We start from the raw sequence: 24,375 nt of genomic DNA, 5'->3' as shown, positions 1-24,375 counted from the left end.
CCGGGAAATTTGAAGAAAGAAGAAGCCGGGAGAGGATCGTTTCGTGGTGCTCACTGGTATAACCCCAGGCTGGTGCAGTTTTCTGCTGATAGGAGCACCGGCCCAGGGTTTCAGGTAAGTAAATACCTGAAAATCACTTAGGGGTGCCTTACATTTGGCTCCCCCAAGTATAACATACCTTTCCTTCTCCTTTAATGACAATGGGATATCAGATCTTTACTCTTGTTTTCTAACTAAAACAATTTAATTGCTAATTGGCTATGGGCAACACCACCGGTGATGTTTGTCTCCAGTGCTAATAAATTATATGACCTGCTGCTTCACACATTTGTTCTGAAGATGTTGTGGTTTCAGATATTACAGGCAGAACCCACAGTATCACTTTCAGTATATCATATTTATAGTGAGCTCTGTTGGCGGTTGCCATATATGTTTTGAACAGATTTGAGATTCCCCACTCCTATAGTTCCCTAAATATAATTCTCCCTCTAGGATTTTGCTGAAGAGAGATATGGCGTCCCTTCAATGATCCAGTCTCAAGACAAACCAGGTAAAGAATAATCTGTTGGATTAATGGAATAATGCTCACTTTATATGTACCAGCCTACTTCCTTGGGGAGGAGAATGGGTATTTGAGATTGTAGTGTATATCCACATTGGTGAAGCATGACCAAACCCTTTAAAATGTTTTAAAGTAAATCATTTATAATATACTGTTGCCCTGCACTGGTTAAAATTGTGTGTTTGCTTCAGAAAGACAACTATAGTTTATATAAACAGGCTGCTGTGTAGCCATGGAGGCAGCCATTCAAGGTGGAAAAAATGATAAATTGCTCAGGTTTACATAGTAAAAGAACAGATAAGCTCTGTAGAATACAACTTTTCTGTTATCAACTATGTACCCTGTGCCTTTTCTCCTTTTTCCAAACTCAATTTCTGCCCCCATGGCTAAACAGCAGCTTGTGTATATAAGCTATTTTAGTAGTCTTTCTGAAGCAAATACACCAGTTCTACTATTGTCACTCAGCTTCTCTTCAACAATAAAATGGTGCCAGTGTCTCATCAGTAAAAGGTGCAGAATACTTAAAGTATCCAATATTCCTAATGACACACTGTACATTAGTCGTCACTTAAAGACACTGCATTTCATTACAGGTGGCAAAAAATATCATATCAAGTATTTTGCCATCACCTTTCACATTCAGGTCCTACACTAATGAGCTTACTCCTGCCTGGAATAACTGCATAGTCATTTCTACACTTAATTTGAATTCCTTTTTCCATGTAGCATCAAGTCAAGCCTGGAAAAGGCTCTACTTCCCACATTTAATTTTGTGGTTTTACCACCCCTTTTGTCAGGTATTTTGACAGCCACCCTCTGTGCACATCTGTAAGAAACCTTCTGTACCTTAAATGTTGTACTTCAGCTTCCAGCAAGTAAACTGCTATGTAAAGGCCTCCAGCATTTGCAGAACCACAGTGAAATCCCCTAACTGTAACTCGGCAACACCTGCGTCAATATCCTGTTTATCAGAGACAGAGATTTGACTATACAGTTTAAAAAAAAAAAGAATGTTTTGTACATTCACTGAATGCATGTGCCAAATGCCTTTACTGGATAAATAGTTACTGCAGAAACTTAGCCTCATCATTTTGAAAGTCCCTAACTTTAGCAGTAACAAGCTCTTAAACAGTTGTTACCCATATCAGCCGACATATATGAAGGCTTGGGTGCTCTGAAAAATGTGAATGCGACCTTGTGTGTTTGCAGAGAGACAGGTAGAGGTGTGTGTGGCATGTTCAAAGCGAGGCAGCTTTTGATACTTATTGATTTGACTGAGATCATTCATTGCTTAATCTCAGGAAATGTTCTACTAAATTATCTAGAAAATATGTGGTTTTGTACCAGGGGCAAATGTGCTACCAGAGTGTTATGGTTCAGATTTACTTTTATGATTCTATCTGTAAATGTGATGGGTTATTGCACTGGTGTATATTTTGCAGATTGCTACCAGATATTGACCTTGGAGTCCATTGGGAAGGCCCTATACCACAATAAACTGCATAAAAGTGGCAGCTTATATCGTTCCATGTATGCAAGCTCTACTCCCCCCCCCCTTGAATTTCCCCCAGTTTGCCTCTTTCTCCCTAATGCCACCTGCCTTTCACTTCCCTCTATACATTAGACCACCTACATCCCTCCTCTACCTTGGCTCTTTTTGCTGCACCCACTCACCACTTTCCCCTGTTTGCCTCATCCCAGACCTGCTCAAATGACCTTACCCACTTTGTCAACTCTATTCTCTATTGCTTCAACCCATATTACTCCACCTACCTCTGCTTCCCATCCTTCATTCATTAACCCACACCTTCTGGTCCTTATATTACTTCCATCCATCTCTTCTGTGTCCACCACACATAATACACTTATTATACATAATTCATTTAGTACCTCTTTAATGTTAGTATAAAATTAGTGAGTAAAGCAAAAATAGAATATATTGGTCACTACTTCACTTACTCAGGGGACAAAAGAGCAGATTTACTTTATTAAATTCCAAAGTAATGCCTGTACACTCACTGCCTGCCCTTTCCTTATCTAGATCGGGTGCTAGTGCGGGTGAAGGACCTCACTGTACAGATAGCCGATGAAACAGTCTGGGTCCGTGCCAGGGTTCACACAAGCAGGGCAAAAGGTAAGAGCTCTGTTTGGCTAAAGCTGGCAACATATGTTCAGATTTTATTTGTCATACAGAGAACGTTTTGCTATCGATGTACGCTTTAATGCAACAATCAGATTTAAATTGTCGGATTAAAGTAGGAAAAATACCAAAATCAGACAATGTTCTGGAAATAGTAGTGACAGTCACCCATGGATATCGTCAGACAATACATGCAAAGATATTATCGTTAGCCAACAAATTTTCTAATCTATTCAACCGACTAAACGATGGATCACCATGGTATGAAATTGTAAGCACTATTATTTGGAGTCCACACACGGCCTGATTTCATACAATTATATTGGCGCGTGTATCACCATCTTTAGGCTTGCAGCAGGTGACTTGGAGAATATTTAATTCTCAGAAACCCCAGGTACTACATAAAAGAAGAAAATGCAGGATCTAGACAAAAACAATAAAATGTAGGGTCCATAAATAAACACAAGTGACATCTTTTTTGCCCAATACATGGACTAAGATGCCAAGTTGGCAGCCAGTGTTAGGCCCAGTATGCTTAAGGGCAATGACCGGATATTTTGTCACCTGCGATTAATATGTGCTACAGTGAGTGACAAAATGCCCCATCTGTCATTGTACTTAGGGTTAGTTCACACGAGGAGATTTGTTTTTTTGCCTAACGACTAATCGCCTCGTCTTCTGAGCAACTATCTCCCGGAACCGCCTCAACGTGTTTTCCCATTGGCTATGATGAAAAGTCACCTGCCCTAATGCACAGGCGCCGATGCGTTTTCCATAGTTGCCCGAATTTGCCTCAGTGAGTCAACTTTGGACGACTATAGAAAACGTATCGCCGCTTGTGCTTTAGTGCAGGCGACTTTTCATTATAGTCTATGGGAAAACACGTGACAGTTTGGGGAGATTGTCGCTCAGAAGACGAGGCGATTAGTCGTCAGGTGACAAAATCTCCCCGAATCACCTCGTGTGAACTAACCCTTAGACTAGTGAGTTTTATCACCTGATACCGTGGGCAGCAAATCTCCCCGAAATGCTTTCCCACCAGCAATAACGTAACTCACTGGCGGAAAAACATGCAGTGCTTCATTTTATGAAGTTGCCTGATTTTTTCTTGTGAGGTATATGTTTTCCCATCACCGAGTTACTTTACAACAAATCTGCCCATGTGCCAGCATCTTTATAGTGTAAGAAATAAGATCTGTTGCTAAAGCAAGATTAACAAGGCATTTAACAATAAAAATGTGTTCTGTGCTGTATAAATTCTGATGAGCTATTTATGTTAAACTGAAACCTTTGGCAGGAGACAGCATGGTGATGTATCAATGCTCCACCAAAGGCTACAAACAAGTCATCTTTGTGGTATCTGCCACCCTGGCTGCTCTGAGTTACACTGTCCCATTTTCACATAAAAACAGGATGATTGTTGGGAGTTGATAGAATTCCTGACAACCTGAGTCTACTCCCCAGAACCTACAGAAAAGGCTAATGCCCTGAGGAGTGGACCACCTGGGAACAAAGCTAGATCTGAAACAAGGACTGGCTTAAAGGACAATAAAAGCCTGAAAGAATTGAAGATCCATACAACTATTATCATACATGATCAGGCTGTTTTTTTTTCTTGGGGAAGAATTGGCCATTTCTATTTATTGGGGATGTCCAGAAACTGTTAAGGAGCATGGATTTCTAATTGCTCTAAAAGACTGCCCCAGCCAAGCACTCCAAGGACGCTGACTGCAATGTACAATCGATTGGCCAAAACAATCAAATCCAAGTCCCACCTGTGGGAATTACTTGCAAAACCAATTTTTATTCAATTAGCAAATATTTAACAATGAATAGCACTTATGTATAATGAAATGCTTCCTTTTCAGTGGCAGAGGTACGAGTCCATTTCAAACAGCTGCCTATATACAGTTATTTCTGACTGCATTATGCTACCTTGTATAAACCCCACATCACTGTGTACTCTATGCTTTTGCCCTGTTATTTTAGGTTTTCAGAATAAACATTGCTTTATTGTGCCAACCCAGGTAACAGTTGCCTCTGAAAGGGGAGTTTGTTTGCAACTATTGTCCACCCACAGACAGGCTACAGTGCCTGTAAATTTGTTATGGCAAATGGTTATTTTCTTTTCTTTTCAATTCAAATCTTTTCATCATTAGAAACATCCAAAAATAAACTCCCTATGAAGTAAGAATCTCTCTGAAGCACATAATGTACATTTTAAGGTTTATTTTGGTGTTTTCATTGTGCTTTTGTATGTATTGCATGTAGTGGGTATAGAAATGCAGTTAACCAGTCAAAAACCAGGGAACATGAGCTAGCAGGGTATGATACATGCAGCTTCCCATCTCAAACCTTCTGTTTTTCCCCCTACCATTATCATACTTGGAATTTCAATTACAACCTAGTTTCTAGGACATCATTATCATAGCAACCAGGCAGCCGTTTGCCAGTCAGAATGCAAGAGGGCCCGAAAGAGAGAAGCAATTAAAAATAATAAAACAGGTGTCCCCCCGACAACCATTTTATTCAGAAGGAATCCTGTCTGCATATTGATACGCAGCTTGCATTGTCTGCATGATTGCAGAATAAGTCTGTGAATAGGCTTTATAGGGTTGCTGTAACCTTTTGCACAATTCTTACATAAGTGCACAATACACCTGAATTTTCTCTGTGCAGGAAAGCAGTGTTTCTTGGTTCTGCGTCAGCAGCAGTTCAATGTGCAAGCTCTGGTGGCGGTTGGAGAGCGCGCAAGCAAGCAGATGGTGAAATTTGCTGCCAAGTAAGTAAGCGATTATATCCTGTTGTCCTGCACACACAATGGTGAGAACTGGAGTGTTGGAAGGGCTGGGACCAGTTTCACACATTCCCCCTGAAAGCTCCATTTGTTCAGAGGAGGGAGGAAGAGAAAAGTAGAAGTTGTTTAAAGAAGTGTCACTTTGCCACTGCCCTGAATGCATTACCCCCCCCCCCCCTCTCTCTCAATAGAGCTGAATGGGCTAAATGCATTGGGACCCGCTGGAGCGGGAGCCAATCCACTTACTGGCCACATTGCTTTCACTAGCCGCAACAAAAGCCCTTGGCTAAAGCAGGGAGGCTGGGGAAGGAAGAAGGAATGATTTCTTAAAGAGAAACTTATCGTATTAGTAAGTCATAGACCTGCACAAACTATATGTATTTATATGAGGGGGCAGGGATATTGTTTGCAGCAGTGTAGGAGGTTTAGGATGGAAATTGTCTGTTGACACTAAAGCTGGCCATAGATGTTGAGATTTTTAAAAGATCAGATCTGATCGTGAGACCACGATCTTCTCAGAACGATCGTACGATCGTACGCATTTACCATCAACTAAAAAGACCAATTTACCAGGAAAACTAAGGGGAGCTGCCTGCTTGGCCCTGCAAACATAGATAGATTGCACTGGGACCGACAAAGATTTTTTGACCTGGCCGATCAATTTCCCGACAGATGCCGGCCGAAAAATCGTAAGATGTACGATCGTTCGAATACCACTAACCGCACGATAATTTCAAAGGATTGGTCAGGCTTCCCTAAAATCGGTCATTCAGCAAAAAGAATCGCCGCGTCTATGGGGAGCTTAAGGCTGTGGTTTGTGTCACATTCAGAGAATGCCTCAGCTGAGGCAAACGCTATGGCAGTTTTCTCTCATTTATTAATGCTAAGGATGTATTTGCCAGTAATTCCCAGACTTTGGGGCTGCCCGCTTTGGACCAAGGTTTGGTGATGGGACTCAGCCTGAAGGCAAGCTAAGATGAGATTGGAGAAGAGTCTGTAAACTTTACAGTAGGTCATGTGAACAGAAGAGCCCTTCACTGTGCGCTCATAAGTGTACTGAAGGAATACTGTAATGGGAAAACATGTTTTTTCAAAACGCATCAGTTAATAGTGCTGCTCCAGCAGAATTCTGCACTGAAATCCGTTTCTCAAAAGAGCAAACAGATTTTTTTATATTTAATTATGAAATCTGACATGGGGCTAGACATATTGTCAGTTTTCCAGCTGCCCCAGTCATGTGACTTGTGCTCTGATAAACATCTGATCAGTCACGCTTTACTGCTGCACTGCAAGTTAGTGATATCACCCCCCCTCCCTTTCCCCCCCAGCAGCCTAACAAAACAACAATGGAAAGGTAACCAGATAACAACTCCCTAACACACGATAACAGCTCCCTGGTAGATCTAAGAACAGCACTCAATAGTAAAATCCAGGTCCCACTGAGACACATTATTACATTGAGTAGGAGAAACAACAGCCTGCCAGAAAGCAGTTGCATCCTGAAGTGCTGGCTCTTTCTGACACCACATGACCAGGCAAAATGACCTGAGATGGTTGCCTACACACCAATATTATAAATTTTTTTTAAAAAATACACTTGCTGGTTCAGGAATTAAATTTTACATGGTAGAGTGAATTAATTGCATTGTAAACAGTGTAATTTAGAAATAAAAACTACACCATAAAAATCATAACAGAATTCCTTTAAGGAACACCACCCGTGCATGTTGTATCAGGAGTCAAAACCTGCAGTGCAGATAATTTAAACAGCTAGGCAGAGGGAAGAGGAGTTGGAGGGCTATATTGTAAATTATATCCTTATAAACAGTGCTTAGTAATGTCGTCGGCTATAATCGGAACTTAATGATGTTATTTCTATCACAGGACTCACTGAAACACGTGTAATAAGATAAACTGAGTTCTCCCTGTTGATGATAATATGAGGATATTAAAAGTCACTTCGGAGTTCCTATGGCCTTGTGCTTTTATACCGTCATGAAACTCCTTGGTGAATTATAATATCCTTGTATTTTACAATAGAGGAGTACTTTATTCACGATAAATATGCAAATATACAGAAATAAAATGTTCTGCCATTGTGATGTATTGTATAAGTAAAACAATATGGCAGCTCCTACCTGTATGATCACAAATATACTGAGAAGCAATTTTCTTTGCATACACTATGCTCTGCCATCATATTATACTTTCTAAGAGCAAAGGCACATGAGGAGCCTAGTTGCCCACAGTAAATCTCTTCTGCTGACAACTTATCTCCTCCAAATGCTCCTTCTCTGTAATAATGTATTGCGGAAACTAATCTTCTCATGAGCCATTGCCATAAAGGTGAATGAATCCATTCCTTGTCTCTTTTCCATGTCAGCCAACACTCTCCCAGAAAAAAAAAAATATTTTGGAAGAAACCCGTTGAACATGTGATGCCTATAAAGTAATTCTGGTAGGAGACAAAGAGATGAGAAAGCAACCTGTCTCGTATGGAGAGTAGTTAGAGATATGTTAATTCCCCTGCCTTCTATGCTCTTTGTGTATCATGGGATGAGAACAAGCCCTTTTTCATGCTTAGAAGGATGTTTGGCTGTGGGAGATATGGGTGGTGCTTGGGGGCAGCATCAACACCAAACCCTATTGGCTAATGCCCATCTCCTTACCCATAAGGTAGCGCCTGATCTTTAAACATGACCTTGCACGCATGGCATGCAGTTGCCACAGAGATTCCAATCAGTTTGTAACCATGGGCCGCTCATTGTGTGAATTTGTAATCACTGCCGATATCATTCCAGACACACACGTTTATATTCGGTGCTGCTGGTACAGCAACCTCATGGGAATTACCCTCACTACAGAGATGGCAGTTTATTACTAACACAGACAATACCCTTTGACTGGCACTTTGGCCCTTTTAACTGGCAGTCTAGTTCTATATTTTTTTATTGCTGGTGCAATCAGGTTCTGACCACGTATTTCAGTTAGACAAAAGAAAAGAGATCCAATGCATCCAGAGTCAGAACCTGCAGTGCAGATTATATATGCAGCCCAGAAGAAGGATGAGCAGTAGGGTGGTGTATTTGAAGCCTTTGTGTATTATAGTGTCGTTCCTTTTATTCCATATTTTTCCTTTCTATCTGATTTAATGGAAGATTGCTGGGAGTTGTAGTTCAGGAATCTCTTGCTGCCCTGTGTTTGTGAAGCTCAGATTATCATATTTTTTTATTAGCCACCCTATTACACAGCACTATACAGTAGCAAGGTAAACAGGGTCATGCTCATTAGAGCATGCAGTCTAAAAGACAACACTGATGTTAGTGTTTAATATACATTGTATTATAATTTTCCGATTATGAATAGTGTATGGAGTATCATTCCAGAATTGTGGGCTACAACCTTTGTGTTCATTGGCTCAATGGTATGTTTTCTGGATCTTCCCTGTTGGTCTCGTTGGCCAGTCTGTCAGTGCAGATTATGTGTTGCTTATTTAGAGCTGTGCTGATGGATATAAATTGGGCAGAGGCAGCTGGGGATGCAGAGACAGCCCATGTTTTCATTTCTGCTGTGCCAACTGCAAGGCTGCAAAACAAACAAGACTGCTTAGTGCAACATTGCATTGGTTACACGTCTGCCTATTGATTTTAGCCTTTGAGGGTGTTGAAAGCTTTCCATGGAGATAAAAAAGAAGCAATAGTATGAAACCTATATGATAATGACATATAAACTCTGTAATGCGCTTTTGATGTACTTCATACTACTTATTTGGCATGGTCATTAGCCCTCTGCCTGACTATTTCCCTTGGTTTGTCTGCCTGCCAACTAAGTAGGATGGATAGGCCACCACCAATGATCATTGGGTCCCATACTTTCCAGATAGCAGGGCTTCAATTAATAGCCTAATGAGCCCCCTATTTGAATGCCCTGGCAACAAGTAGAATTGTGCCCCAATGAAAAAAGCATCTCCTTCATGACCTTTATCCATTTGGCAACTGTCTGTTGTTCTGAACCCATAATCTGCTCAAAACCCCAATTATTTCCCGTGCAAGCACCGCCACCGTCGGACTTGCATCTTTCGGGATATATGCCCAGAATAACTACAGTGAACCCTCAATTTTAAGTACCCTGATTTTAAGTTTTCCCGCATTTTAAATTTTTTATTTTTAGTCCCACCAATTTGTAATGCATTTCCATGGGTGCTTTTTGCTAATTTTAAGTAGTGTTTTCCCGGGTTTTTACATCAAAATTTTGTCCAGATGTTCCCAAAAACTGCTTTTTTTCCTCTATGAATTATTATTGTGAAATAAAGAGGTTTAAAATACTAACCAGATGTATATTTTTCCATGGTTCTGCATGTAAATGGTCAATTTTAATTAGTCTGCCCCTTATACAGTCCTGCACCCAATCACTTATTGCTTTAGGTTGTGTATGTGACTGACAGAGAGGCCTTGCACATGTCCCCCCATATTGTAACATTAACGCTGCTATGCTTAACCCTTGTTATTAATAGTGATTGGCGAATTTGGGGCGTTTCACTTTGCTGAGAAATTAGTGAATTTCCCGCGAAATTCGCAAAACAGCAAAAATTTTCACACTGGTTTCGCAAATTCGCGCCTGGCGAATAAATTCGCCCATCACAGTAAATATTGTATGTCAAAGTAAAATGGACTCCTGTGCTTATATCCTTTCAGTACTTGAATAAAAGGTTACTTTAACACTTTTCACTGATTTTACATTTTCTCGGATTTTACATAATTTTTTCCTGGTCCCCAGAAAAACTTAAAATAAGGGTAGATATCTAGATATCAAGGTATAATCAGAGTGCAGGTAGGGAGCTTATTTTGCCCCTAGTGGCTAATATGTGTGGTTGTTTATATTCTCTGCACACTAAATAATGTAGGAGAAGCCAGGCGATACCAGGCCTGAAGGAGATCTGACTTCTGATACATTGTTTAAAGTGCCAGAACCAGGGAGAGACTTATAACCCTTTCAGTCGCAATTACATTTGCACATAACTTTAAAACCAATGGGAATATAAAGTAAATGTAAATTGGGCAGTTGCTTAGAATAACATTTTCTTTCATTAAGCAAAAACAGGTTTGGATGGAGTTCCCCTTTAAAAAAATGAATATGGGGGTTTTAAAGCAGGTATTGTGAAATGGTAAACTTACTTTAAAGGGATCCTGTCATCAGAAAACATGTTTTTTTTCAAAACACATCAGTTAATAGTGCTACTCCAGCAGAATTTTGCATTGAAATCCATTTCTCAAAAGAGCAAATTTTATATTCAATTTTGAAATCTGACATGGGGCTAGACATTTTGTCAATTTCCCAGCTGCCCCTGGTCATGTGACTTGTGCCTGCACTTTAGGAGAGAAATGCTTTCTGGCAGGCTGCTGTTTTTCCTTCTCAATGTAACTGAATGTGTCTCAGTGGGACATGGGTTTTTACTATTAAGTGCTGTTCTTAGATCTACCAGGCAGCTGTTATCTTGTGTTAGGGAGTTGTTATCTGGTTACCTTCCCATTGTTCTTTTGTTTGGCTGCTGGGGGGGAAAGGGAGGGGGGGATATCAATCCAACTTGCAGTACAACAGTAAAGAGTGATCGAAGTTTATCAGAGCACAAGTCACATGACTAGGGGAAGCTGGGAAATTGACAATATGTCTAGCCCCATGTCAGATTTCAAAATTGAATATAAAAAAATCTGTTTGCTCTTTTCAGAAATGGATTTTAGTGCAGAATTCTGCTGGAGCAGCACTATTAACTGATTCATTTTGAAAAAAAAATGTTTTCCCCATGACAGTATCCCTTTAAAGAATACAGATTCAAATATATATATATATATATATATATATATATATATATATATATATATATATATATATATATATATATATATATATATATATATATATATATATATATATATATATATATATATTTACATTTCTCTTCAGGAAGCGAGTGAATTAGGGAATTCACTTGGGGGTACCCCAACGTCCATTTAGGGACTGAATAGCCCATGGTGTGTGTGTTCCCATCCCTCATTCAGGGAACTAATTTATTTTCTTATATGTAGTCATAGCAGAAACAAAAAAATTGGGGGTTTTATTGGAAAAGCTTGACGTCTGTGGTGCTTTCCTCCAGATCAGTAGTCATGCTCTGCAGTTAGGGGAAGCACCTGTGTGGTCAGACTGACTTCTGAGACAATCTGTGAATAAAGAGGGGATTAGATTTATACTATACACAGGACTCACTGGATAGCTGCATTTTCCTTATGGGTGGGTGCCGCTGACACAACAGTCCGATATTCATGTCAATTTCTTAAACAGAACAGCACCATCTAGTGATAGCAGGTAGCGGCCTGTGGAGAATACCTCAGTAGTACCTAGCAACATGGCAGTTACAGCTGTCTGGTCTGTACTGTATAAGGTATAGCTCACTGGGTGTACAATACATACCCACTTTGTATTTTTTCAATTTGCACACAGTGCTGCTATCACTAATCTTGGGCCCTCATACTACTCATACATAGCTGCGAAAGATATCACCAAACCCTGCCTACTCCTTTTCTGTGAATCACTTGTGGTCCTTTCTGACACCAGCTTCTGACTGGCATACTCTGCCTCTCCCACTCTTGATAGTTGCCTTGTTTGTGCAAGTAGGTGGACATATTGTTTTTCTTAGACAGTACAGGATGAGGATATAGGTTATTGTGGGTCCAGAACATTCCTTCTCTGTATATTTGTATTTATACATATACGTAGCTGCTGCCATATGTTTCCCCTAGTACAGTATGTGGATATAACTTAGTGTGTTCCCAGAACATACCTTTCTTGTATATTTGCATTTATACATCGGCACCACCATAATGATTCTTTTAGAATTTAAAGGGGTTGTTCACCTTTGAGATAACTTTTAGTATGACGTAGAGACTGATATTCTTAGGTAATTTGCAATTTAGCTTTTTATTCAGCAGCTCTTCAATTAGCATTTTAAGCAATCTGGTAACTAGGGCCCAAATAACCCTAGCAACCATGCATTGATATATATAAGAGACTGGAAAATGAATAGGAGAGTGTCTGAATAGAAGGATCAGCAATAAAAAGTAGCAATGACAATACATTTGTAGCCTTACAGAGCATTTGTTTTATAACTATAAAAAATAAATAATAAAAACCAATTGAAAAGTTGCATAGAATTGGTTGTTCTACAATATACTAAAATTACGTTAAAGGTGAACCACCCCATTATGGTTCAATATGGCAGTTCCGACCTGTATCTATATCTAAAATTATCCAGAAAGGGGATTTTCCATGCATGCAATAAGCAATACATCCCTTCTATACGTGTTAATTATAAAGGGAAGAAATGTGCTGTCTGCACAAAAATCCATGCCCTCTTACGTTCTAGTTTAAGATAGATATAGATAGAATCTAATTTAATTGCTTTAATATGTTACATATATATGTACTGTATCTAATTACACGAGGATGTCCAGCCTGAGCAGTCCCAGCAGCTGCTTATATAGAGAAAATTCATCATCACCCTGTGCCCTCTCCCCCAGCCTGCTCTCATCAGGTCAGTAACTTGCTGGATATGCAATATTTAGTATCTGTGTAGAAAGATAGTGTATATAATTAGAGCCAGTTATTAAGTCTGCAGTCCCCAGAAGAATTCCCATGGAATCTGCTTGCTGGGTCTCCTTCTATGCTAGGAATAGTCTAGCGTGTCTGTGCCACAGTCTAACACCTGTTAGTCGAATTTATCTGCATCAGGTAACTAATAACAGCACAGAGCATGTGTGTTGAATTGTCAGAAGAGAAGTTGCGGAACTACTGGGGACATCTTAAGAGCCACTGACATTCTAAGATTGTGGTGGCCTGAGGCTGGTACAGAAGCCCAAAACATAATATGTACATTTCTAGCCTAATTCTTTGTTGAGCTTTAGTTCTCCTTTAATATCCCGTGACTCGATTATAGTGAATCCACACCTATTGTGTTGGTTATCACGTAGGCATTTCTCACTGAGTTCTGTCCAATAAGAGTTTGCCAAGAAATCATGTGACCTGGGGGAGGATGCCAGCTGGGTATATATGCGTAAACACTTTATTTATATACTAGAAAGTAAGAGGAACAGACTGTTGTAGCCTGAATATAGCACTTCCTCATCTGCCTCTTATGTCTCCATCTCTCGTTGCCACTAACAATCTTACTGGCGAAGGCATATGTATATTGATTCCATAGTCTGGCTAGTGCTGCCATGCTTCAGAATTGACCAACAGGGAGACAATATCAGGGACTGGTTTTTCAGTTCTAGTTGAATGGAAAGTGAATTTTTACTCCTCACCTTTGAAGTGTAAAGGAGAGGATGATAATTCCTTTCAGTTGGTGGTGTGATTTATCTCCTGCGTGGAAAATGAAACTCTTCCTAAAAACAAAACTAGAGTCTTATTTTTGTACTTGTTGATGACTGACAACGGAACCGAGAGTATAATCTGCCTCCCACCTAGACACAATCTCACCATACTATACAAAAACTGCTATTACTATGTCACTCATAGGCTCCCTAGTATAGTGAGTCTGACACACTGCAGAGATTTTAGATTAGGAATCCAGCAACTGGAAACACTACTTGGTAAAACAGTGAAACCAGGAGAGCCAGAGATTGCCAGTCTGGACTTGACAGGAAGTTAAGACATGCACCAATCTTGCCCATTTTGTATATCTCCTTGCATAAGGCTGACACAGCATTCCTAAGACCCAAAAAATGTTGCGTCTGGCTGGCAGTAGGAATCTGTACTGTGGCCCATGATGGTGCAGGTTTCTGGTGGGTTAGGCTGGTCACTAGTGGGGCACCAGTTTGACCTAGACCTTTTATAATAGATATCAAGCTATTTCAGTTCAGGTCCCAACTTTGCTCATGTATTCCCTTAGCTCATATATAGGAAAATAATGTATTAGTCTTTCATCATAGTTTCAAAGATATCCAAGAGAGAGGCTATATATTCCCCCCAAACCTCATCCTAAATCACCTTCATGCTGAACTTTCAAGTGTATCTAGAAGAATAAACAGCGATTCTCCCCAATTCTCACTCTAACTGGCCTTTAGGCTAAACCCCCCCTGTAACCGTTCCAAGCCCCCTCAGCCGGGGGACTGTTCTATAGTCAGTATTCACTGTTTTATTGCTGTGGTGCTTGTACTTTGTATACAGGATAACAAAGGAGAAGTTAAATATTCAATATCCCATAATTTTTTTATTTTGATTACTGAGCCCAAGAACATATAGTTATTGTGTCTTTGTAAAATCAACCCATGCTCCATAGGTCCCATTTATCATCAGGACTGCCAAACTATACCATTGCTGTTACCCATAACATTTGACTAGTGCTTAATATGCCTGGATGTGGGCCCATCTCCACTTTCATTTGCCCTTTCTAGATTGATTTGATTGTCAATTGGTCCTTGTATGGAAACAAAACAGTCATCTATTCCAGCCATATCTGATCTGATCTGTTTTGAACAACTTCAAAACAGAAATGGGTGGGGATTTCCAGAAAGTTGTATCTCGTGATTCTCTTTCACATTAAAGAGGTAGTTTACCTTCCATCCACTTTTTTCAGTTCATTTGTTTTCAGATCGTTCACCGGAAATAGACTTTCTTCACTTTTTTTTTTTTTTTTTTTTACATTTTTTCCAAAACTGAATTCTATACTGTTTTTGTCTTTACTGTTTCAGTCTGACAACTCAGTAATCCAGGTGCAGATTCTGAACCGATAACTTTTGCTACATTGGTTTTTCAGCAGCATCTGTCGTATAGCAACTATTGAATCAGTTATAACATTTGCCTTAAAGGGGTGGTTCACCTTTAAGGTAACTTTTATTATGTTATAGAACTGCCAATTCTAAGCAACTTTTCAATTGGTTTTCATTATTTTTTATAGTTATTTGCCTTTTTCTTTTGACCCTTTCAAATAGGGATGCACTGAATCCACTATTTTGGCTTCAGCCGAACCCCCGCTGGGCAGAAGGATTCGGCCGAATCTGAATCCTACTGAAAAAGGCCGAAACCCGAACCGAATCCTGGATTCGGTGCATCCCTACTTACAAATGGGCGTCGCTGACTGCCTTCTAAAAAAAATAATGCTCGGCTACAAATGTTTTCTTATTGTTACTTTTTATTACTGATCCTTCTATTCAGGCCTCTCCAATTCATATTCCAATCTTGTATTTAAATCAATGCATGGTTGCTAGGGTAATTTGGACCCTAGTTATGGGATGCCACCCAATAGCCACTCCTTCTCTGCACACAATTCAGACAGACTACAAATAGGGTTGCCACCTTTTATAAAATAATTTACCGGCTGCCGGGGGCGGGGCCTCAAAGGGGCAGGGTGTGATGTCAAAAGGGGCGGGAGGGGACATCAAAAGGGGTGGGGCCATGGACGCTAGAAGAGGCAAAAGAAAAGGTAAGTTTACAGGGGATTGGGGGCGGGCCGAGGGGGTCTTTTTAAGGGTATTACAAATTTACCGGCAGTTACATTGCCGGTAAATTTGTAATACCAGCCCCGGCCTTGGCAGGTATTTTACCGGCTAGGCCGGTAAAATACAGGCCGGGTGGCAACCCTAACTACAAACTGACTGTGGCTTTATATGGTTACAGCATTCCTCAGTGACTTCTTATATACCTATTTACAGAGGGGGTATAGTATGCCTGTATTTACTGGTATCTTCAAAGATAAGTACTATTATTAGAAGTGTGAATTCCATTCCCCCTTATTAAAGAAACAAGAAAAAAACAAGAGTGAACCGCTAATGACATAATGTACTGTTGTGCAGTCAGTTAATTTACTCACTTTCTCTTTTGTTCAGGCCTTTTAGTTCAAATAATTTGCCTTTGTTCCCAATACTGTACTCAACAAAGAGCTAATTAATGTACAGGGCTACCTGAATCCTGAGGAAATGAACATGCAGAAAACAAAGTTGGGTCTGTATGTCCTGCGAGCCATTCATCTTGCCCAGCTTGTACCTTTTGTTGTGTGAGTGAAGTACAATCATGCAGAGCTTATAAGACTGGATCCATTGATTGGAGGAGGTGACAGATCTCACTTTGATCACTGACCGATTGCTGTCACTTCAATCAACCTAATTGGCTTCATCATTTCCTGCAATCTCATGCCTCTGTTCCACTTGGTATACTGGAAATGACCCTACTGTCTCCAGGCTTTATTTGCCTGTTTCAATGGACATTAAAATAGGCAAAACATGAAGCGATATTTGCACCTAAAATCTATGTGAGATATTATCTAAAGTAGGTTGGTTTGGAGGGGAAATTTGTCACGTATATTTTGTTCTTTTTGTGCTTAGGTATGTCTCACAAGACACATTACAGGATAAACTTATTCTTTATCTACTGCCACAAGGAGATAAACTATGAACATCAATGGTTTGTTTACTAGGCCTTAGGGCAATGGCACACACAGAGAGATTTGTCATCCAATGTAAAAATGCCCTACCACTGGTGCCAAATCTCTTAAATGCTTTCCCAGCAGCAATAATGTAAATTAGCAGAGGGAAAACTTACGAGTTGCATTTTTGCAGCTGTGAAAGCATTTTTGAGCAATTTGGTACCAGTGGAAGTGCATTTTTACAGCAGGCGACAAATCTCCCGTGTGCCATTGCCCTTAGCCAAAAATCACTAGCTAAGATCACTAGGAAAAGCTGATACTCGTTTGTATGGTTTAAATCTCAACCATAAAGCAGAACAGGACTGCTGCTTACAATATGTATCTGATAGGGATCTGTGCCACTGGGACAGAATGCTCTGTTCTACAGATAGCTAGAATCTCCGCCATAAAGCAGGGCAGGACTGCTGCTTTGTGAGAGAAAGAAGACATTACCATTTAATTACATTTCCTGTTCAAACTGACTATAATATTTACAGAATTAAATCAATTGTTCCCTCCCCCCAAAATACATGAGTGTCTGTATAAATGGATGGTTGTAATGGATGCCTCATGAACTTCGTGTAGCATAAATCATTTACTGTAGAACCCCTATTTTACGTTTTTCAGGGGACCAGAAAAAAGGTGTCAAATCAGGGAATGCATAATGTGTACAGTTAGGTCCATAAATATTTTGTTTTCTAATTTTGGTTCTGTACATTACCACAATTCATTTTAAATGAAACAACTCAGATGTAGTTGAACTGCAGACTTTAATGTGAGGAACTAAAGCCTTTTTTTAACACAATCACTTAATTTCAGGGGCTCAAAAGTAATTGGACAAATTAAAAAACTGAAAATAAAATGTTCATTTCTAATACTTGGTTGAAAACCCCAGATTCAGGGTTTCCTCCTTTTAAATGCTCTGCCAGGCCTTTACTGCAGCGGCTTTTCGTTGCTGTTTGTTTGTGGGCCTTTCTATCCGAAGTTTAGTCTTCAACAAGTGAAATGCATGCTCAATTGGGTTCAGATCAGGTGACTGACTTGGCCATTCAAGAATATTCTACTTCTTTGCTTTAATAAACTCCTGGGTTGCTTTGGCTCTATGTTTTGGGTCATTGTCCATTATATTGTACAATGAAACGCCTCCCAATCAATTTGACTGCATTTAGATGGATTTGAGCAGACAGTATAGTATGTCTCTGAACACCTCAGAATTCATTCAACTGCTTCTGGCCTGTGTCACATCATGGATAAACACTAGTGTCCCAGTGCCACTGGGAGCCATGCACGTTTAAGCCATCACAATGCCTCCACCATGTTTTATAGAGATGTGGTATGCTTTGGATCATGAGCTGTTCCACTCCTTCTACATACTTTTTTCTTGATATCATTCTGGTAGAGGTTGATCTTGGTTTCATCTGTCCAAAGAACTTTTTTCCAGAACTGTGCTGGCTTTTTAAGATTTTTTTTTTAGCAAAGTCCAATCTAGCCTTCCTATTCTTGATGCTTATGAGTGGCTTGCAGCCCCTAGCGCCTGCCACACTACCAATTTCTCAGATGGGTTTTTTCTGTTTTAGCAATTTAAGGATGGCTTGTTTCACCTGCATGGAGAGCTCCTTTGACCGCATGTTTGTTCACAGCAAAATCTTCCATATACAAGCACCCCCCCCCCTCAAATTAACTCCAGGGCTTTTATCTGCTTCATTGATAGACATAACAAAGGAATTGCCCACACCTGCCCATGAAATAGCATTTACATCCATTGTCCAATTACTTTTGGACCCCTGGTCCAATTACTTTTGAGCCCCTGAAATGAAGTGATTGTTTTTAAAAAAAGGCTTTCGTTTCTCACATTTTTATGCAATCTTTTTGTTCAACCCACTGAATTAAAGCTGAAAGTCTGCAGTTCAACCGCATCTGAGTTGTTAAATTTAAAATTTATTGTGAACCAAAATTAGAAAAAAAAGTTGTCTGTCCAAATATGTATGGACCTAACTAGTTGGGACCACAAAACAACAATGTAAAATGAGGGAAAACTTTAAATCAGGGGATATAAAATTGAGGTTTCACTGTATTTAAAAAATAAATCCTATTCCAGTGATTGGAATCTGTGTAGATATTGTTGAGCTAGAACTCCACATTGGAAATGTATCTTCTAAATGTGTCCAATGTATTGACACAGTTGGGCCACCTTGATCCCAGCTGTGTTACACCTATTATATTATATATTATAATGGTTCTGGCTATGGGCAGACCTGTAGCCAGTCATCTTGATTTAGCTACATACGTCATTATCATATCTATTTCTTGAACCTGCATCTGTTTCCCAGCATCAGACAGATTTCACTTTTAATTATGCTCACACACTCACACAACAAGCTGTTGACAGTTCATGGTATTGTCGGAGGAAATTTGTGGTCACAGTGGCCGCAGGTTCACAGACAATTTTAAAAGAATCAGTTATTTGTCCTAATGAGTCACGCTGTTATGTTTTGTGTCAGTGTAAACCCTGTGCCCCACCATTTTGCCAGTTTATGGAGCCACCTAAGCTTGTCAATCTATTACATTCACTATGGGACCTTCTCACTCACTAACAGCGGAGGTGACGGCTATAGCCATTTTGTGTAGGATTCCTAAAGTATATTTTTGGAGGCCATGTGATCATTCCTTGCATCAATAATTACAGATTAGGGCAAGTAATTGTACGATTCTCAACAGTAATCCAGTAGGGGCCAGAGTTCCAAGTTTTGAACCTTTAGCCCTACAGGGATAAATGGATGAGAATGGGTAGACACTCGCAGAACAACACATGAACTGGCCAGTTTAAAAGAAGAAATAGTTGATTATGGAAACACGTCTAGCATAGCCAGATGCGCTACATGTTTACACTGGCCTATAAGTAATTGTTGTTTGGGTGCCTACCCATTCCCATCCATACACATCCCTGCGTCTCCCCAAGAAAATCTGTGCCAGTCACCTAGATCTCTTAAAGGAGCAGAAACACCATAAAATGAAAGTGTTTGTTTTAAAGAAATGACAATATAATGTACTGTTGCTATGCACTGGTAAAACTGGTGTGTTTGCTTTAAAAACACAAATGTAGTTTATATAAAAAAGCTGCTGTAGCCATTGGGGCAGCCATTCAAGCACAGGATACACAGTTGATAGCAGATAAGTTCTGAAGACTGCTTGTTGGGAACCACTCAGGAACATCACCCATAGGCTCTATCATTATGTGGGTTGCCAAATGACCTTTAATTTACTGGCCTAGCCTGGGCCGGAACTGGTATTATAAATTTAACAGCAATACACTTGCTGTTATAAGTATAGTAGCCTTTGGTTCCACCCCCTTTACTGCCACTTAAGCCTTATACTTTCCCTCCCCTGATTTATCCAGATTCCACTCACGACCCCTTATTATGTCATCACTCTGCACCAGTTTGAGTCGCCACCCCACCCCCTCTGTCTGCAACTATGAACATCTTCAAAAGGTGGCAACCCTAGTACCTATCATCAGATTGTCTGTACTTGAACCAAGGTGCACGGCACAGTGTTGGACACAGGCCAGGCCAGTTTGGGATTTGATAGGGGGGTTCCTATGTGTCACCCCTTCTACTCCTCATGAATATACCGCTGCCAAACACAAGCAGTGCTTTGTATTAAAAGGGTTGTCATCTTTAAATTAACTTTTAATATGACGTAGAGTATGATGCAGAGAGTGATATTCTGAGACAATTTGCAATTGGTTTTGATTTCTCATTATTTTTAATTTACCGTATTTACTTTGTTATTTCGCTTTTTATTAAGCAGCTCTCCAGCCTGCAATTTGTCATCTGGTTGCTAGGATCTAAATTACCCTAATTACCATGCACTCATTTGAATAGGAGACTGGACCTGATGAGTAGGATAAGTAATCAAAAGTAGCAATAACAATACATGTTTACCCTTACAGACCATTTGTTTTTAGATGGGGCCAGTGACTCCCTTTTGAAAGCTGTCAGAAGAAGAAGGCAAATCATTAAAAAACTATAATAAAAAAATAATGAAGACCAATTGAGAAGTTGCTTAGAAATGGCCATTTTATTACATAATACAAGTTAACTTAAAGGTGTTTTGGTTTTTGTGCTAGTCTGGTGCCATCTTTCCTGTGTTTGTTTAATCCAGAGCTTTGTTGCTCAAACAGAGGAGCAGGCTGACTACCTTTATGGCAATCAAACATGCACAGAAAATAGCTGGGCTTATCCCTGGTCCGACCTGCACTAGTATTGTTTAATCAGCTGCTATTTGGAATAGAAAGTACGAGTGATCTGAATAGAATATGTCAGGTTTAATTTTATTTTGAATGACATACTACTGTATTTTATTGCCCTATTAACAGCTGCCTTGTTTATAAGAGCATGAAGAACTTACTGTGGTGTAACAGAGATGTGGCTTTTAAATGCCTAAAATAACACACATTGTAGGAAGGGGCCTCACCGGCCAACTCTGACCTGTATCTCAGAGGTTTGAGTTCATGATGGAAACATTGAATTTGTAATCAAAAGTGTTTTAGATTTGCATAAAAATCCATTGTTCGTAATAAGTTTTGTATTCAGTGACGAGTCCAGGTCCAGTTTCATGCCATAACTTATTTTGTTCACACCATGACTGAATAAGCCTCTAAGCATGTTATGAGCTCTTGCTTACCCCATAGTGGCTGTGAGCACAATTTCTCCCACACTTTGAGTAAACTCCTACCGGATGTTTTTAATCCAGGCATTGTTGCTTTTCTGAATTACATTTTTTTAACCCCCCCCTCCCCCATGCATATATATTCTCTTTTTTATTAAAGCTAGAGGTTTAACTTCCTTTAGTTCTCAGTCATTAGCTTCCAGACTGATTCCACATCTGCTAATATCATCTCTACAGTATGTGCACTGACAAATTGTAACAATGTGGGTCACCCGGCTCCCAAGCTTGGGAACTGTTCCTCACATCAGTAACTTTGAAGCCACTCTCTTCCTTTTACTTAATATAGGGTGGACCTCTTGTGTAACTATCTAGATAAATAATATTCAACCTTCGTAACTGAAATGGCTTCAGGCTGTGTTATAAAGGTCAGCAAACTCTGAGTATCACTCCTATTATTAGGGATAATTCCTCCCTAATGTAAATTATAATTTAATATTTTCATATTAGAAGTCACTGAGGAGTTCTGTGACCATATAAAGGCAGAGTTTGTTTGTGAACTATCTGATTTGTTTGCAGAAATGGAGTGGATCTTAGGTGGGACATGGAGGAGGGAAAGCTAAAATCAAGTTATAGTAGTAGAATATTTGTAGTAATTAATAAAAACACATTTTCAACTCTGTCTTCTTGTAAGTGCCAGGCATGATTGTTTATTTTTCTTCTGTCTCTGTTTTTCTCTTTTTTGATTTTGTAAAGATGCAAAATAAGAACCTATTGAAAAAACACACTTTGTAACTAAATGTCATACTACCAAATGTTACATATTTTGCGCTTAAAGAGAGGAGTTGAAACTGCACCATTGGCTTGTGTGCAGCCAAATGGAAATGGGCACATGATGCCATAGATGGCTGATAAAACCATATTAGTTTACCAGTGAGAAGTATTTGCCATCAAATGACATTAACCAAGCATATTCTTGTTGACAGCATCACAAAAGAGAGCATTGTTGACGTGGAAGGAGTCGTGCGCAAGGTAGATCAGAAGATCGAGAGCTGTACCCAGCAAGATGTGGAGCTTCATATTGAGAGAGTAAGAGAGTTGTGCTGATAAGCAGATTGCTAACCACACATACATTGAACACAATGCGGTACAGTTACAGTAACGTCATGTACATACTGAATGGTAACAGCCTCCTAACCATTGCACTGGGGAAACCCTGATACATTATACAAAGCAGTGATGTGTCTGTAGAGCATCCTTTTATCCAACATCGGCACATGTTGCATCTAGAAAGTATAGCTTTTTATCAAGACTACATTTTACAGCTCTTGAGTCAATGTGGTTTTTGAACCTCAACTGATAACAATGTCTCTGAGCTCAGCAGTAAGGTAGATGATTGCTCCCATTGGGTGCTTGTGCTGAGAACATGGAGCTGCTGATCATAACCACCATTCTGGAAGATCACGGCTGTCCAACAGCTAAATGCACCCTCTCATATATTTTATGACCCTTGGTGTGCCCATGGCTTCATATGTGTATTTGTATGACTTCATTTTACTATAATTTGGCTCTCAAATTTATGTTTTATGAGATTATCAGCCCTCATAATGGAGGAATTGGAGCAGAGCTGTGCTAGATCACCAGACAAACCGAGCCACTATAGTATCCTATTAGAGATCATGTGAATGTTTGGTCCCCGTGCCAATGAATGGCTAGCCGCTCACCATCTCCATGACCACATGTAGTGCTTGGCCAAAGGAATTTTTTCCATGTGGTCAGATGAATTTCTGTATTAGCCCCAAATAAATGTAACTTGCTATGGTTATTGTTTTAATGCCATACATGGGACTGTAGGCTGCTGATTCTGCCTCTGTTGCCTGTGACTGGGTACTCTACAGGCCTAGACTGGAAATATGTAGCTTCACATTTCTTTTAGTTGTTTGTTGTGTTATAGGCAAGAAAAAAAGCAGGAAGTGGGTCAGACTCTGTTCGCCTTGAAGTTCCCTTGTTTACAGACTGACAGCTCCATTTGCTCCATTGACTTACACAGTAACACTGATCATTTAGGAGAAACCATTTCCTAAAAACTAAATATAGCATATGTTTACAGTGGTGTGAAAAACTATTTGCCCCCTTCCTGATTTCTTATTCTTTTGCATGTTTGTCACACAAAATGTTTCTGATCATCAAACACATTTAACTATTAGTCAAAGATAACACAAATAAACACAAAATGCAGTTTTTAAATGAGGGTTTTTATTATTTAGGGAGAAAAGAAATCCAAACCTGTGTGAAAAAGTAATTGCCCCCTGAACCTAATAACTGGTTGGGCCACCCTTAGCAGCAATAACTGCAATCAAGCGTTTGCGATAACTTGCAACGAGTCTTTTACAGCGCTCTGGATGAATTTTGGCCCACTCATCTTTGCAGAATTGTTGTAATTCAGCTTTATTTGAGGGTTTTCTAGCATGAACCGCCTTTTTAAGGTCATGCCACAACATCTCAATAGGATTCAGGTCAGGACTTTGACTAGGCCACTCCAAAGTCTTCATTTTGTTTTTCTTCAGCCATTCAGAGGTGGATTTGCTGGTGTGTTTTGGGTCATTGTCCTGCTGCAGCACCCAAGATCGCTTCAGCTTGAGTTGACGAACAGATGGCCGGACATTCTCCTTCAGGATTTTTTGGTAGACAGTAGAATTCATGGTTCCATCTATCACAGCAAGTCTTCCAGGTCCTGAAGCAGCAAAACAACCCCA

The 24,375-nt window shown here is 39.8% G+C and overlaps 1 protein-coding gene across 2 annotated transcripts in view; it reads left to right on the top strand.

Annotated features, from left to right (window-relative positions):
* Window positions 1–24,375, top strand: part of dars1.L (aspartyl-tRNA synthetase 1 L homeolog) — a 60,511-nt gene that overhangs the window by 17,641 nt on the left and 18,495 nt on the right. For both annotated transcript variants that reach the window (XM_018234306.2, NM_001092021.1), the window contains 4 exon segments: window positions 493–550; window positions 2,604–2,696; window positions 5,382–5,484; window positions 22,606–22,708. In XM_018234306.2, coding sequence (XP_018089795.1) covers window positions 493–550; window positions 2,604–2,696; window positions 5,382–5,484; window positions 22,606–22,708 — 357 coding nt within the window.

This window comes from Xenopus laevis, chromosome 9_10L (assembly GCF_017654675.1).
Source record: "Xenopus laevis strain J_2021 chromosome 9_10L, Xenopus_laevis_v10.1, whole genome shotgun sequence".
Taxonomy (NCBI): Eukaryota; Metazoa; Chordata; class Amphibia; order Anura; family Pipidae; genus Xenopus; species Xenopus laevis.
Note: the sequence above shows the minus strand (reverse complement) of the source record. Positions and strands in the feature narration are given on the sequence as shown.